Source organism: Crotalus tigris, unplaced genomic scaffold (genome assembly GCF_016545835.1).
Source record: "Crotalus tigris isolate CLP2741 ecotype Arizona unplaced genomic scaffold, ASM1654583v1 scf7180000018202.2534663867:1097284, whole genome shotgun sequence".
NCBI classification, from domain to species: domain Eukaryota; kingdom Metazoa; phylum Chordata; class Lepidosauria; order Squamata; family Viperidae; genus Crotalus; species Crotalus tigris.
The window spans coordinates 396305-412939 of NW_024096880.1; the positions used below are offsets into that span (position 1 = coordinate 396305).

The 16635-nt window shown below is 37.0% G+C and overlaps 1 protein-coding gene across 1 annotated transcript in view; it reads right to left on the reverse strand.

The window, feature by feature from the left end:
* Positions 1 to 16635, reverse strand: part of LMCD1 (LIM and cysteine rich domains 1) — a 75744-nt gene that overhangs the window by 19234 nt on the left and 39875 nt on the right. The window contains exons 2-3 of the mRNA XM_039348916.1: positions 14050 to 14138; positions 8267 to 8522 (exon numbers count right to left, since the gene is read on the reverse strand). Of these exons, the coding sequence (XP_039204850.1) occupies positions 8267 to 8522; positions 14050 to 14138 (345 nt within the window). The remainder of the gene's footprint in view (positions 1 to 8266; positions 8523 to 14049; positions 14139 to 16635) is intronic.

Consider the following 16635-nt stretch of genomic DNA (forward strand, 5'->3'; position numbering starts at 1 on the left):
CATTTCTGTTTTTGCAGTGCAAATTATTCGGAGGCAGCCAGTTGGCTAGCCAGTGTTTTTAGAAGAAAGGCTTCCAGATGTATTAATTCAATTTATTTCCATCTTGGTCAGCAATTGTCAATGAACTATAGAAAGATTTTTTAATATAAACCAATACTTGCTTGAGGTTTCACTATATGTGGATTTGAAGCCTTTAAACCAGAGATCTGCTGCCCAGATAGCAGTACAACATGCACACTACTGCATACAGCTACATCAACAAAAATAATTGTGGAAGAGTTCAATATGGATAAGGAAGCAATTTTTGTTCACTATATCTGGTAAGAGTTAATAGGAAAGAGTGATGGATTTCAATGCAGAAAACCTGAATCTACCAGCTTAGAGCAGGGATGGGCAATTCATTTTTCCTAGGGGCCACATGAGAAACTAGGACTGTTGTGGAAGGATGAACCAATGTAGTCTGATTTGAGGTTCTCAGTCACCTCAATTTCTCAGGCTGCTTCAGGAGAGGGGTGAGCATTGCATAAGTGCAGAAAAGTGCTTTCTTTCTTCATCTTTCTGTGGCCGCCAGCTGACTGAAGGAACAGAGTGACTGCACAGAGTTGGACTCAATGTATCTTCTCCTACCTCTGGGGTGAACTTATTTGCATTTGATTTCTAATTTCCAATTGACCTCATGTGAGCCAGACAATGAGAGCCAAAGGGTCAGATGTAGCCAGGTCTTGCTTAGAGAGAAGTTAAGGCACCAGGCTGGAAACAAGGAGACTATGAGTTCTAGTCCATAGGTATAAAATCAACTGGATGACCTTGAGCCACTTTCTCTCTCTCAGCCCTAGAGTATGGAAGCAATGGCAAGTCACTTCCCAGACAATATTGCTAAGAAAATTACAGGAACTGGTCCAGGCAGTCATCAGGAATCGACACTGAATGGAAAGGGACACACACACACACACACACACACACACACACACACGCTTAAAGCAAGGGTCCCCAACCCCCAGTCCATGGATCAGTTCTGGGCTGCGGCATGCCAGCAACCGGTCCGCACAAACAAGCAAAGCCCCATCCTTGAGATGCAGGCAGCACACAAAACCAAGCCACCTCCGGTCTATGGAAAAACCTCTCTCCATGGAACTGGTCCCTGGTGCCCAAAAGGCTGGAGACCTCTGGCTTAAAGCATTACTGGAGGCCTTTGATAAGAAATACTAGTTTAGAGTAGGAGTTCAGGGAGCACTTTCAGGGCCAACATAGTAATGAAAGAAAGAAAGCCAAATTAGGGAGATTCCTCCCCTTTCCCCTCCCACCTGTGGTATCTGACCTTGATGCTGACAATAAAATTGATGGACATGTCCCTGTTTGGCACAGCATCTGTCACAAGCTTAGAAGACACACTTTCTCTGACATACAGCAGGGGTTATATATCCAAGGTAGTACCAGCATGCCATCCACTGTCTCCATGATACACGGGGCATGCTAGTCAGCTTTAAAGCAATGTTGTAATAAAACCCCCACAATTTCTTTAGTGCGTTTGATATAATGTTTAAAAAGTGTTCCCATGCAACTCAGTACTACCTGTGCATAAACACTGAGTGCTTTTTCCAGCAGTTTCAACTACAATTGAAACTGTGTGGTTCTGCCTAGAATTGTATGGAACAAAGCTTTTGAGGTTTAGTATGAAAAGGATATGCCTACCTCCACTATAATTCCCCTATAAATGAAGTCTCTAGAACCGTGGTGGTGAACTTATAGCACGCGTGCCACAGGGGGCACGCAGAGCCCTCTCTGTGGGCACGTGCACTGTTGCCCCAGTCCTAGGCCTTCAGCTGGGTTTTATAAAATCTTTTCGCTTTAGGCCTCCGCCGCTGTGTGCAAAAAAAAAAAAAAAAAGATTCAATCAATCAATTTCAACTTCACTTGGGGAAAAAAAAGATCTTGCAAAGTTGGAATTGATTGATTGAACTTTTTAGTCCCACCCAGTCTGCTGTTACCACTGAAGCCACACCCACCCAATGGGCCATGTCCACCTGGCACCTGATGATGCATAAGTGGGTTTTGGGTTGCAATTTGGGCACTCGGTCTCTAAAAGGTTTGCCATCACTGCTCTAGAATAAAATAAAAATAAAATAAAAAATACTACTATAGTTAGATTTAGTTTTAAAATTTTGAAATTTTGGAGAAACTGCATACGTATTTAGACTGGGTTCACAGAAAATGAAAACCATGACAACTTGAGTGCTTTCAGCTTATCATAGTGTGCAAGTCCAGCCATGATACTTTGTAAACCTTGGTTCGGAGTCAGCAGGTTCTGTACGTCTGTCCACTTACATACTGTAACTGTCCAGTTACAAACTTAATGATTGTGACTATAGGCAAAAACTTTTCCACTGTTGTTTAATCAGAAGATTATACTAATGAAAAGTTATTTTTATTGACAATTTGATCCTTACTAGCTCTGTAGCTTTACAATGTGCACTACACCAAGGTAGAAAGCTGATTGCCTGTTAGCTAGTATGGTTAGCATAGCTCATGAAGTTATTGGGCACTATAATTTAACAATATCTGGATATTTTCACTCCTACAGTTTTGGAAAATGTTGGGAAGTTCACAGGGATTGATAGCTACATAGGAACAATCTCCCAGAATGTTCTGCAATAATTAGAAATTCTGAAATTAGTCAAGTTAATCTGGATAAGGCCTCCACAAATCTGGACAAAGTTTTCTCTAAACTATTAAGGCCACAAATAACTAACTGTATTGTTTTAGCTGTTAACTGCCTCAGTAGGAAATTTTTAAACAGATGTTGGCAAATCAAACATATCATTCCTGAATGAAACTCACTAGAACAAATTATAATCTAGCCATTTTAGGTTGTGTGAAATCCTATAGCCTGCAAGCAAACGCACATGCACACCACACACCATTTCTATTGAAGACTTACCTTCCCATCAAGATCTAACACTGTCTAATACAAATCACTGCTAGCAGGCTCATTGTGCTATTTGCTACTTTTAGCAATGAGGAATAAATACTCACTGGGGCAATAATACTTCATCTCTTTCCTTCACTAGAGGAAGGAATCATCATACCAAGCAAAATATTTAGTCTTTCCTTTCAATATTTAGTCAAACTTAATATTCTAATCCATATTTGAATAGTGAATGTCTGTTTTCTGCCAATTGGAAAATGTTATAAACATATTTTAATTGGAATACTTATAAAGCATGTTTCACTAGAATGCTGTTTAGGAAGTTTTCTTTATGTAAGATTTCTATGTAATCAACTATTAATAGGCTAAACCAAAATTTTTCACACTTTTTTCAAGCCATGGAATCTTTTAGCAAAAAGACAAAAATTCCTGAATTGCCTCATGAAGAGACAAAACTTTAGCAATTGAAAATTGGAAAGGTTTGAGTAAACTTTTTAAACGTTTGCTCTCAGTTTCTCATAGAATCCCATCAAGTTCTTGTACTATTCAGAATTCCATGAAACAATTTGAAAAACCCTGGGCTATATGACAAAAACAACATATTATAACTCCTAAGACCAATTATTTGATCCAAGTACAGTAGCTACAACTTGGAAAAGGGATGTGCAAGTCTGTTGATTTTTATACTAACTTGCATCGCACTTGAATCCTACTGAAAATATGGAACATAAAACATATTTTTCTTCTTAAACGTTGGCTTCCTCATGCATGAACAAACAGTTCTCTTTTATTGAACATATTTTTCTTCAGCTTGGAATATCAATTACTTGACTTGTAACACAGTTCATACAGAAACCTTATAGTTTATCTACTCTTGTCACTTTCGCTTTGGCTGCACAATATATTACAGAACTTGTACAGATTTCTATTTCCAAGTATTATACTTGCAAATATACTTGCAAATGTATTCTAACACTGATTTATTACCTTTAAATCTATGTGCTGTAGGCTGAATTCCTACACAGATTTAGTTGACTTTGTGCACCATAAAATATAGGATTTACTTTTGAATATACTCATATTGCACTGCTTTGCTAGATACTCAAACCAAGAACTACTTTATAGGTTGTAAAATCATTCTATGGTAAAAACAAATTTCTTCTGCTATACTAATTCATTAAACAATATCTTTCACTGAAAGGTTGTAGACAAGAATGACAAAAAGGCAAAAATGATACCTGAAAAGTAAACTATTTTAGTCACTTTTTGGGTTATTTGTTTTAATGTCCCTGTCATTTAGACATTAATTTTTATAAATGCAACCTTTGTTTCCTAATTTATGCCTGTTTATTTTGTGTTTACATTCTCAATACTGCCTTCCTTATACATATATTAATTACTACCTAGGGCAGTCTTTCCCATCCTGGTGCCTTCCAGATGTTCAACTAGATTCCCATATTTCCTAGCTAGAATATTTATGAGACAGAACTTATAAGAGTCATGGTCCAACAAATCTGGAGAACACTCAGTAGCAAAAGGCAGCTTCTCTCTTAATAATTAAAAAGGGATTTCTAGTAAATTGACTTATGACATGGAAAGGAATACTTGTCCTGTTAAGCTTCCCTTTGATGGTATGGAAGACAGAGAGTTTCCCGGTCTGATGATCTTCAAGCAAGTTGGATGTTAATTCTCACGCTCCCAAGCCAAGAATAAAAATCCAAAATAACTGAAAGACAGCAAGTTGGGAATAATGGGAAAAAAATTGTCTTCCTCCCACCTCCATTTTTCATTGCTATGAAATTTAAAAAAAAAATGTTATTTCTTGCTCTGTTAAGAACCAAGACTACTGTATGCTATCTTCTTACGAAGTATTACCTATAGCTATGTAATTCAATGAAGCCTTGAGAATGAAAAGTTTCATGAATGTCTATAACAACTGCAGTTGTTACTTAATTGTTGAAGTTCACTCACATGAAATTTGCAACATAAAAAACCAATCCCCTCCCCAAATCAGTCTATTCAACAATGAACCTACTATTATAAGGGAAGAAAGATATGAGAAAAATGTTTATAATAAACATGAGACAATTAAAATTCTCACAAAATGCTGATGCATGGAAATGCATTCTAGAGATACAGAAACTTTATGGAAGTCTTTTAAAAAAACACACCAACAGCTACTGGGAATACACTGTTCCAATGATCAGAAAGTGAGTTGCATCTGGAAGATTGAATTTAGGCTTGGTAGTGAAGAATGAAAACTAAGGTGGTCAGGTCTGATTAGTAAAAGGATAGGAGAACACCAAGAAATATAAAGGCAGCAACCTATAGAATTTGAAAAACATTTGTTTGCTACCAGAAAGAAAGAAAAGAAACAAAGCAGTAATTGAATATGTAACAGATATGTAATGCTGCCTTGGCACTCTGTAGTGGCCAATATAGCATTCTGAAAAGTGACTGTTGCAGTAGTTTATATAGACCAGTTTCAAATGAATTCTAAATATTCTCTTTTTAATTTCAAAAGAAAGCCTTGTAGCTAAATGACATGGGTCTCATTATTGTAAACAGACAGCTTTTGTGCTGGACATTAACTATTTTGTTTTTTAATTTTATTCTGAATCAGGCACAAGATTTTATGCTTTTTAGGAAATACACATAACCAGGTTTGAAAATGCACGCCAGAATTATGCCAGTAGATAACAAAAGTTGAAGCCTTACATTAAATTTTCCAATTGTCTCTAACTGTATCACCACTACTCTGTTTAAATTGGATGCCCACAAATAAGTATACAGGCATTTAAGATCATTACTCCAAGGTACAAAGAATTGTTTTCTGTTGTTTTGTATCAACATTGTACATATAGTTTCATGACCTATGGCGTGAACAAGGCAAGATCAATATTATTAAATAGGTAATAAGGCAATTATGAATGTTCTACAGTATTGTCAAATGACTTAATATTCATATATTTCAACTTATTTCATGTAGTACAGAGCCCCCCCCCAATTACATTAGTTAAATCTTGGTCGAATTTCACAATGCAATCACATCCTTTTCCCTCCCCAAGTGTAGTGGAAATACTTGGGATGAGGACATGCTACCAGAGGCTGACAGATATCTCAAGAATCCCAGTTTCATTCCTTTCCAGTGACAATGAACATGCAGAGTTGAGATGAGCTGTAATTTTATAAGGTCATCCAAAGCAACTCTAGAATAATCTTTCTTATATAAGGTGTTGTTCAGTGATTGCCATCTCACTACATTGGTACTACATTGATACTATTTTACCCACATAAGAAAACTGGTCATGGATAAATTGTGTCCCCTGATCTCAAATTGATGACTAAACAAAATATCATGCTTTAGTTCTAAATCATATTGTTCATTCAAGCAAAAATCATAAAGACCACAGGTCTTAAGAGCCCAAGGAAGCTAAGTTCCCACTGTTCCTTATCCTTTGAGATAGGACATTTTGAAATCCAAAATAAATTTAAAGTAGGCCAATCCATGTAGTTTGCTAGATTTGGATTTTAGACTTCATTTTTTATTGCTTAAAGAAGCTGTTTGATAAGGAGTCCTGAATGGTCCAATAGACCTGCTTTGAAATGGTATTCACCTAGGTCAGGGGTAGGCAACCTTGGTGCTTTTATGACTTGTGGACTTCAACTCCCAGAATTCCTGAGCCGGCCATGCTGAGGGAAAGGGAGAGGTTTCCAAGCTGAGCCATGCTGGCTCAGGAATTCTGGGAGTTGAAGTCCATGAGTCATAAAATAGCCTAGGTTGCCTACCCCTGACCTAGGTGTACCAGCTTCTCCTTGTAAGAAACAAGAATCAGTCACAAGTATCTTCCTATAGTGCCCAATTTAATATAATAATATTAATATAAAATGCTACAAAGATATAACATAAAGATGGAGGCAATGGAAAGAGGCATTGGAATTTAGTAAGCATAGTTCTATAGCTAAACTGGCAGGTATTGCACTTTAATAATAATAATTGGGAGAAAAGTTATCAGCCTTAGCATAATTTCCATTTTGTGGGTATAATTCTCATAAAGGCATAAAGGTGACCAGGCTTGCACTGTGCTGTCTAATTTACAGACTGTAAATATAATACAAAGCATTTTCTTTGTTCTACAAATTACAAGGCACTGGTTACTAGATATCACTGCAGTAGATGTTTATCTTTGTTCCAGTCTACTGCTGCTTACTGTGAGCACAATGGGCTTTGTAATAATAAAGGCCAAGTACTGCCATTTTAGAGTTATTTAATCTAGTCAGCACAATATGATGTGTAATATAATCCCTCTTTCAGGTCCTTAGGAAGACTTTAGGCAGATGTAAGGGCAAGTTCAGACTTAATTTGCATGGACACAAGGATGAGATTGTAAAATCTATGGTTCAACTTATTTGTGTGAAAGTGGAGGAAAAAGAGTTTTTGTGCTTTTTAGTGTTTGTGTTTGAAGAAAATAAATAAAAAATAAACCACTGACTTCAGTTTTCATATAAATATAACTCTGTAACTAAACACATTAATTGGTGTTTTCAAACAGGTGAACAATCTGCATGAATCATTTTTCTTCAGAAAACTATGTTGCCAACTATTTTTACTTTTTTATTCTTCAATAACAAGTTTATTTTACTGTAAGTTTATATTGTCTAAAGAAGCTTTCCTAAAGAATAGGGATATTTACCACACTGAAATATGTTTGGTTTTACTTGGCTTTAGTGATATTAATAATGCATTCCTTTGGAAAAACTATTTAATTTCAATGCAAACATATTTGGGTCTTTGAAAAGTCCTAATTATATGATACTAAATACCATTTTTCTTCCAAAATGGCCATGTTTGCATAACAAATTTAGCTTGGTTATTGAATTAACCCAATTCCTAGGCTTGTATAATATACTGGATCTTAATGAAGCAAGCTGGATTCACTTAACATTCCAAGCAAAAGGAACTAAGGAAAAAGAAGAAAAGGAACTAAGGTTTAGCATATAGCACAAGTGCAGCTGCTAGGCATTCAGTTTGACTTGGTTTAGCTGGTTAAGGATGTCATGTGAACGAAACTTCATCAACCATACAAATTTAGCCTGTTGGGAAAGGCAGAGCCAATGTTAGCTTTTCTTTTTTGTGGCCTTCCCAAATTTGGTGGAGAAACAGAAAAATGCAGGGAGCTCTTTGATGACAGAGAGCAGTAACTCCCTATCTGCCTTCTGGCACCATCTCTTTGAAGTGTATGGACTGCCTAGTGGCTATGCAGCCTTGTTCTTTACTAACCCTTTACTCTATCTGAAAGGCCTCACATTCTCTTCCCAGCCTTGGGCACATTTTCTTACCAGTTTCTGAGTCAATCCAGGTGGAGCCCATTCATACGTAACAGTGTCAAAAGTTGGATCTTTCCGAGATACTATAGGATTAGTGATAATCATGCGGTTCCTTTTATAGATGCGGATTCCATCGCCTCCTTTTACCCGAGCAGTGAGTGAAGAATATTTTGAATCAGCAAGCAAGCGGCCAATTTTCCGATCATCTTCTGCATCAGAACTCAGGCTGTGATCTTCCTGGCTGCATTTGCATGACTTGCATATTTTCCTGTGGGAGACAAATGAGGTCATATTTTGATATAAGCCCTTACAGGTATGTGCTCTTTTGGTGGCTCAAGGGTGAACCTTAGAATAAACAGCCAAGGTTATAAATCAAAATGGATTGTGACATAGAACAAAAGATCTTTCTGGTCAAATGCTATCCAGAAGGAAAAATCTGTAATGAGGATGAACAGAATTTGCAATGGTGTAGAACATAAGACTATAAAAAGCCACACTGTCGAAACCTTAGAGAAAGAGCCTTCAATGACAGAAGCTCTGAGATTTACATAGTGGAAAGCATTCAGTGATTAAAGTTCAGTACCTCTATTAAACGCTCAGTGGCACACAGGAAATATGGAAATGTAGAATTTTGTAGCATTCTAATTAAATAAATAAAATGGGTGAGTTTCTTGTTTCCAATTATAAAAATAGATTGGTATGAATGAGCCCTTCTTGCAGTCTTAATGTCTACATCAGATCATGCCAGCTAGGGAATTCTGGGAGTTGAAGTCCACACATCTTAAAATTACTAAGGTTGATAAACATTGGCCTACACAGAATCCTATGCTTTCAGCTAACATTGATAAAGGCAAATGGGGCTTAAGTGGAGTGTCCACATAGTGAACATTCCAGTATTAAAATGCTATACAAATCAGGTCCTTATCCTAAATGGAAGTGTGAGAAATAATGATATAGAATTGTATTCATCATAAAGCAACAGGATATGTATTTTTGTTTTTTGCAGCTGTCACAGGTTAAGGCACTATTCCTAGTCCCTGAAATTGGCTGCCAAGGACTGCCCAGTAGTAGGAGGGCTACTTCGGATCTGTTTTGGCTTTGAAGAATACTTGGCAAAAATGTATTCACTCAAGTTGTCAGAGTTTATATTTTTCAACAGTATGAACAAGATTTCCAAATCCTAACAGGTGAATGGGAAATCCTAAATAAAGCCAAAGAAAAGTGCTTGATGCTGATTTCTAAAATAGGGAAGGTTACTTTGGGCCACAGCTAAAAATTTGGAGGCAAAACACAGTAATTCAACACTGATTTTTTTCATTGAGAGAAATAGTATGTATACTGAGCCTCTGCTAGGTTTATCATGTTATTTCATTAATCATTCCCCCAAATTAAATGTCATCTTTGCATTTCACTGCCACACCCTCTGTAGTACTCAGAAATCAATTTTTATTTTTCTAATATAGCCAGCAGCTGCCAAAGGTAGCTTGTATCAAAGCTCACACTTCAATGAAAATGTCTGACAAGTAAAACTTGACCAGACTCGTCCTGGTAAGAAATAGATATACAGCCAAACAATACAGAATATTGTGCAGTGTGGAAAATAGTTTGTGATGCAATGAGAAAAACAAGAAGCATTAATTAAAACATAAACCCCACTTAATTTGTATAGTTCAAACCCCCAACTCTTGAATTCATGTTTTTTTTACTTCCTGAATAATTAAATCTGTTGCTTTCAACCTGCATTTTTAGTGTCAGAGATAGCTAGTGCCTCATAAAGAAGCAATGTGGTGTCTGTTTCTAAAAGAACCAAGATTTCATTCATTAATACTTTATCCCAATTTTGGATTACATGAACAATTACCATCATTAAATATTTTATTCCATTTTTATGTAAATAGGGGAATGGTGGACCTGTTAAGGTATAGAATGACTCCTCAGCTCTAAATAGTTCTAGATTTAGATCTATCACAATACAGGCAAAGCTAATTTGAGAACATCCATGTTAAATATTTTATAGCAAGTGGCAGCCTCTGTCTGATTCTGTCTGAACTTGGAAGCTAAACAGCCTGGGGAAATTCTGGGAACTGAAATGTATACATCTTATAGATCTACGCACAAGTTGCTGAAATTGAGAAACACTTATCCAGAGAATATTTAATTTGCTAATTTGGCTCATATACTGCTCAATCAGCAAATACTCCCAGGTGTTTACAACTATGAACAACTAAGGATACTACCAATAACTTTACAGCAGAAATAAAAATAAGGGAGGAAGAAACACTTAGCATAATGTTTCTCAAAGACCTAAGAAAAGACTTCAGTCTTAACCATCTTCTGAAAATCGCCAGTGATGGTGGTCATCTAATTTCAGGGGAGAAGCTATTACATAGGTGTGGGCCACCATAGAAAATCATTGCCTCTGGGCACTATCCCACTAAACTTGCATAAAATATGGATTTGAAGTACATCCCAGAGAGGACATGGTTTGATTTTATGTGAAAAAGATAGTCCTGGAATTAGGCTAGTCTGAAATAATCTGGTTTTCCCCTCTAATTTCTGAGGCCCAGAAGAAATAGCATCTTATTTTGTTCAGTTTGGTATGCTGTGTGAACACCACCACTGTTTCACAGGAACTTGGACAATTACAGCATACTCAGTAAGGTATAATTTTAAAAAATCATAGCTTAGCAGAATGATTAATCCAAAAAATATCAGTGATAACAGTTTCCTGGTTGTGTTAGTGATTGTTGAATTCTCTTAACTGTTGTATATTTTTATTTGTTGTAGTTGTGATTGTAACTGTGTTAACTTTTACTTTAAATATTGTCATTACACAGATGAGATGGACAGCTGGCTAGATGATTGATTGATTGAATGAATGAGTATGCTTTAGAATGGAAGGGCTATGTGTCCATTTTAGTTCCTGTTTTGTCTACTGTGGCTGTTGAGTCCGTCGCGAAATGGTAAGACACGAGAAGCAGTTGTAGTTCTCAGGAAACCTTTATTCTTCAGTTCAGCTTACACTGGAATATGGCGGCAAAAGCCCACACCTCGCAGCCTCCTTTTATAGGACTTTCCCGGGTCAATGTGTTACTTTTCACGCGCCAGCACTTGCGCATGCGCACAAGCACTGGCGACAGCCTGTCTGGTCCCGGGCAACTTGCACCTGCCCGGGACCTCCTGCAACGCCCCGAGCCCGCTTGCAAGGCTCAGGACATAACAGTGGCTTTCCAGGAAATTTAGTTATAGACCACAGAACTATACCATCTCAAAAATAGTTAAGAAACTATTAATTCAAAGATCTATTCTATCTCAAGCCTTGGGCAGAGTTATGTATATTATCATATACATAATAATCATTGACCTCTCAGATACCCTGTAGCAAAATGTGTGGCCAATAAATTAGATAGATAGATAGATAGACAGACAGACAGATAGAAATCCTTTTGGGAGGGCTGACTCTAAACCTAGGTGCTGAATTGTTCTACTCTATTCTACTCTGAGCTATGATCATCTCAAAGTGTTTGAGAGTAAAACATATATTAGGCAGCAACAAATTTACAGAATACTCAGCATGCATTTGAGAAACTGAGATCCACACAATGTTTTATAAATCTTTTCAAAATCAGAAAGAGAAGACCATAACTTTTCAGATTTTATACCTGGCAGTTCATTTAATTAACAGATGGTAATATCATTAAACATTATTTTGAGTTCATTATAACCATAACATTAGTGCTGCTGAACATGTGTTTTGCTATGGGAAGAATAATGTATTGGCAGTACAGCTAGCTGCAAATGGAATCAACATGTCCAATGATTCTAATCTAGATTTCAGTTTCTTTAGAAGCTTTACTGAAACCATATTTCAGTACATATGGTTGGGAATGGGAATAATTTTATATGAAATGAAGCTCATCTTTTTTCAATGATGGGCTCACAAGGAAAAAATCCAAATTTTAGGGTGCTGTTTTTTCATGATTTCTTGTTGGTTATAAATGAAATCTGAAGGAATCTGTATCCAAATAACTCTCACTGATTAAAAAAAAGAATCATGATTCATATTGGATGAAAAGTTTTCCCCCCAATAATTTTACTAAAGATTATGCTAAACAGATAAAAGTAATAAAACTACTTAATACAGAAAAACTACAAAAAAAAGGAAAGAAAAAGATGGAAAAAGAAGTCTTCCCCTTCATCCCAGGCCACTTGCATATTTCCAAATTATTCCCGTGGGAGTGAAGGCTTCAGGGAATGTGGCATTTTTAAAGATGACATCACTGCTGAAAGCCTGGCATCCTTTGACAGAACTATCTGAGCTCCTACCCACTATTGGAAATGTCAGAAGTCAGAGATACACAATTATATAAGCTGGCCTTTAGACAAAGAATTTAACAATTCAAGTGCAGTGAATGAAAAATTAGCAGCATAATGCTACTGATCAAGAAAATTGACAAAGGGCACAATGCAGTTTTGTAGCCCTGCTACATTATCTAGAGCAGTGGTTCTCAACCTTTTTAATGCTGCGAACCCACAACTGGTCGTAAGTTGAGGACTACTCAACCGGTCATAAGTTGAGGACTACTCAACTGGTGCAGCACCGTTTGCAGAATGGGACTTTTGGCGGGCTCAGCAGGGCAGAGACAGCCTGGACAATTCCTATTGGCTTTTGAAAGCCAATAGAATTAGGTTCTATTCAAGAGAGTCTATTCTATTGGCTTTCAAAAGCCAATAGAATAAAAGGGAGTAGCACAGCTAAGGAAAAGGGGAAAAAAATGGTGGACTGTGTTGATTGGAGACCCCCATGAAATGGTCGTTCGACCCCAAATGGGGTCCCGACCCACAGGTTGAGAACCACTGATCTAGAGTTCAATATACTGAAAAAAAAAACACCTATACAGGTATTTTTAAAAAACTAGAGATTCTACTAAGCACTTATTGGTAATATGCGTCCAAGTATATTTTTCTAGTTTTGACTTAATGGAAGTGAAATCCAGTAGATTTGAATGTAGGCATGCATGATCTGAACTGTAGACATGGTATTAATATGTTCTTAATGTCTATGTTATAACATGTCATGTTCTGCATTTGTGAGCAGGATGAAGACATGTAAGACATTTAATGCAGGGTGAATTCAAGCATCCAATTCAAAATTTTAGAAAAGTAATGAATTAATCAGCCAAATTTTGACGCCACTATTTTTACATTGCAAATCCATCTACCGTAAATGCCGGCGTATAAGACGACTTCCGCGAGCGCTGAAATCGGCGCCAAAGACGGGGGTCATCTTATACGCCAAGTCGTCTTATATGCCAGAAATACTGGTAGTTTCCGGCGTATAAGACGACGTTCTAGGAATGCGGCCCAGCTATAAAGACGGGGGTCGTCTTATACGCCAGGTCGCCTAATACGCCGGCATATACGGTACCTACAAAAGCATTGAGATAGAAATTACTAATGCAAATTTGATAGAAAAGGAAAAGGCAAGCCAACAATACCCCTTTCTTCGATAGTAATGCATTCCACCAGTATTCTTGCTAACTTATAATCAGGAGTCACCTTTTCCAACTTTTAAATACTATCAATAAAACATGCAGCTCACTTTATCAGATGCACAACCTTTTAATACAATGTGTTCGTGGAAAAAGATTGTTGACACAACAGACTAATATGAATCTCCTCCCACAGTTTCTGTCCTAAAGAACAAAAAATATTTGTTCATTTACCTTCAAGTTGCCTTGAACACAAACTAAATGAGAACAGAAAATAAGAGCAAAAGTAGTAAAAATCTTTACCTCCAAGAATGTGGATCAAAACCAGCACACTTTTCTCTGCATTTCAAACAAGGCACACCTCTTCCCGACGGTTGATGGGTAATTGAGACCTAAAGAGAAGAATATTTTTAAATCTATTTTTATTCACTTATACTAGGTTTAATACACATTACTACTAGTACACACACAATATTAAAAACATAATGGAAAGAGCAGCTGTCACTGGTCCACTGAAGAGCAAGTTTAATTCAACATAATTAATCAGAGGTAGGCTCCACCCAGTATGTGGACGTATCTTTGTTCTGCTAGACTAATGACTGGTTTGATAGCTACAGAAGCTACTTCACTCCTGGATTAGAAAAGGGGTGAAGCTTCTTGGATGGCATTCCTTGGCTGGGGGAGAGAGTGTGTGTGAATATTTAGTGAATTTCTTCTCCCTAGTAAGTTTGCCAAAGATGCCTCTATTTTAACTTCATGCTTTGCACTGTTTTTTTTTCCTTGTTACTTTTTTCATGTTAATTGCTGGCTGTGTGCTGGAATTTAAATACTTTCCCTCCTCCTTGATGCTAATCAATTTAATAACCCTGGAGTATATTGAAATAAGGAGTGTCTTTTCTGTATGGAAAAGACAAAACGGCAACAAGGTTTTTTTTTTTTTCAAATTACTGAGAAAATAAGTTACTGGTTTAACTATACTGAACTTCTACTAAAAAGACTACATACAGTATTGACTTGAAAAGACTTTATAACTTTATTCTATTTCTTATGCACTTGCATTCAATTTGCAGCTTTCTACGTTAAAAGCTTAGAAACTTTTTTTCCCCTCTACTCTGTGAGTTTGTATACCAACACTATTTCTCTGCTTAGTTTTGCTTTTGGAACTGCTTATCTGACCTTGAAAAGAGAACAATGCATTCTTGCCTGCTTTTCTGCTCCAGGAACTGGTTACAAGAGAGGATATTTGCAAAAATGCCTTTTAAGAAGGAACTGAATAAATTAAAACATGACTTGGAAGAGCCCAGCACCAAACTCCTAATGGAAATAATTGAGAAAAGGCTTTCTATACTATATGACACAATAAAAGAGATGAATGAAAAATCCGATAAAAAATTTGATTTATTAGTATCAGAGTTAAAAAAACTAAAGAAGATGTTAAACATTTACAGATTAGAATGGATGACACAGACACAAGACTTTCTTAACCAACATAACTGTTATTGGATTTGAAACAGAAGATAATTTTTCTGTGCTTCAGAGGAATTCCTGAGCAAATTCGCAATTTAAGTGATGCAATTAAAACACAAATGATTACGAATTAGACAAGATTTACAGAATAAATTCAGCACATGCAGACAAAAGATACCGTAAATGCCGGCGTACAAGGTGACCCGGCGTATAGGACGACCCCCGTCTTTATAGCCGGGCCGCATTCCTAGAATGTCGTCTTATACGCCGGAAACTACCAGTATTTCCGGCATATAAGACGACTCAGCGTATAAGACGACCCCCGTCTTTGGCGCCGATTTCAGCGCTCGCGGACGTCGCCTTATACGCCGGCATTTATGGTAACTGCCAATGATCCAATCTATAAAAGAGAAAGTAATTCAGAAACATTACCACCAGAGATTGAACATTTCTGGAAAAGAGGGGCAAATATTCAGAGAAATTCCAGTTACAATATTAAGGAAACCCAAAGAATATTTTTTCCTGACAGATCTCCTGAAACAAAATAATATTTCTTTTTGCTGGGACAAGCTGGAAGGGGTTATCTTTATCTTTAGAAATCAATGGTATAGACCCATGGTGGCGAACCTATGGCATGCATGCCACAGGTAGGCATGCGCACTGTCGCCCCAGTCCTAGGCCTTCAGCTGTGTTTTATAAAACCTTTTCGCTTTAGGCTTCCGCTGCTGTGTACAAAAAAAAGGTTCAATCAATCAATCAATTTCAACTTCTTGCGGGGAAAAAAATGATCTCGCAAATTTGGAATTGATTGATTGAATTTTTAGTCCCACCCAGTCTGCCGTTACGACAGCCATGCCCACCCAATGGGCCACACCCATCCAATGGGTCACACCCACCCAATGGGCCATGCCCACTTGGCACCCGATGATACATAAGTAGATTTTGGGTTGCAATTTGGGCACTCGGTCTCTAAAAGGTTCACCATCACTGCTATAGACTAAATTCAGTCCTTAAACCACAAGATTTTTTTGGGAAAAAATTGATTGGAACTACACTATTTTTCAAAAGATAAAGATAAGAAAGAAAAGGATAAAAAGAGGTTTTACACAGGCTGTGGTGATGGGAGCCTCAGCTGGAATCCCTGAATTTCCTCTTTGTAGTAGATGGATTGTAAGATTTTGACCTGAAATGTCAATAGGGAAAATTCCCCACAAAAGAGAAAAAAGTTATTTCGCTATTGAAAAAAGTGAACCATGATATGTTTGCAAGAAACTCATATTAAAGAGACTGATAAAAAATATTTAACAAATCTTGGGTCTGGAACTTATTTCTGCTAACTCAAAAAAAAAATATTAATGGGATAGTTTTGTATATAAAACCCCAACTACATACACATTTATTGTTTGCTGATGATCAATGCAG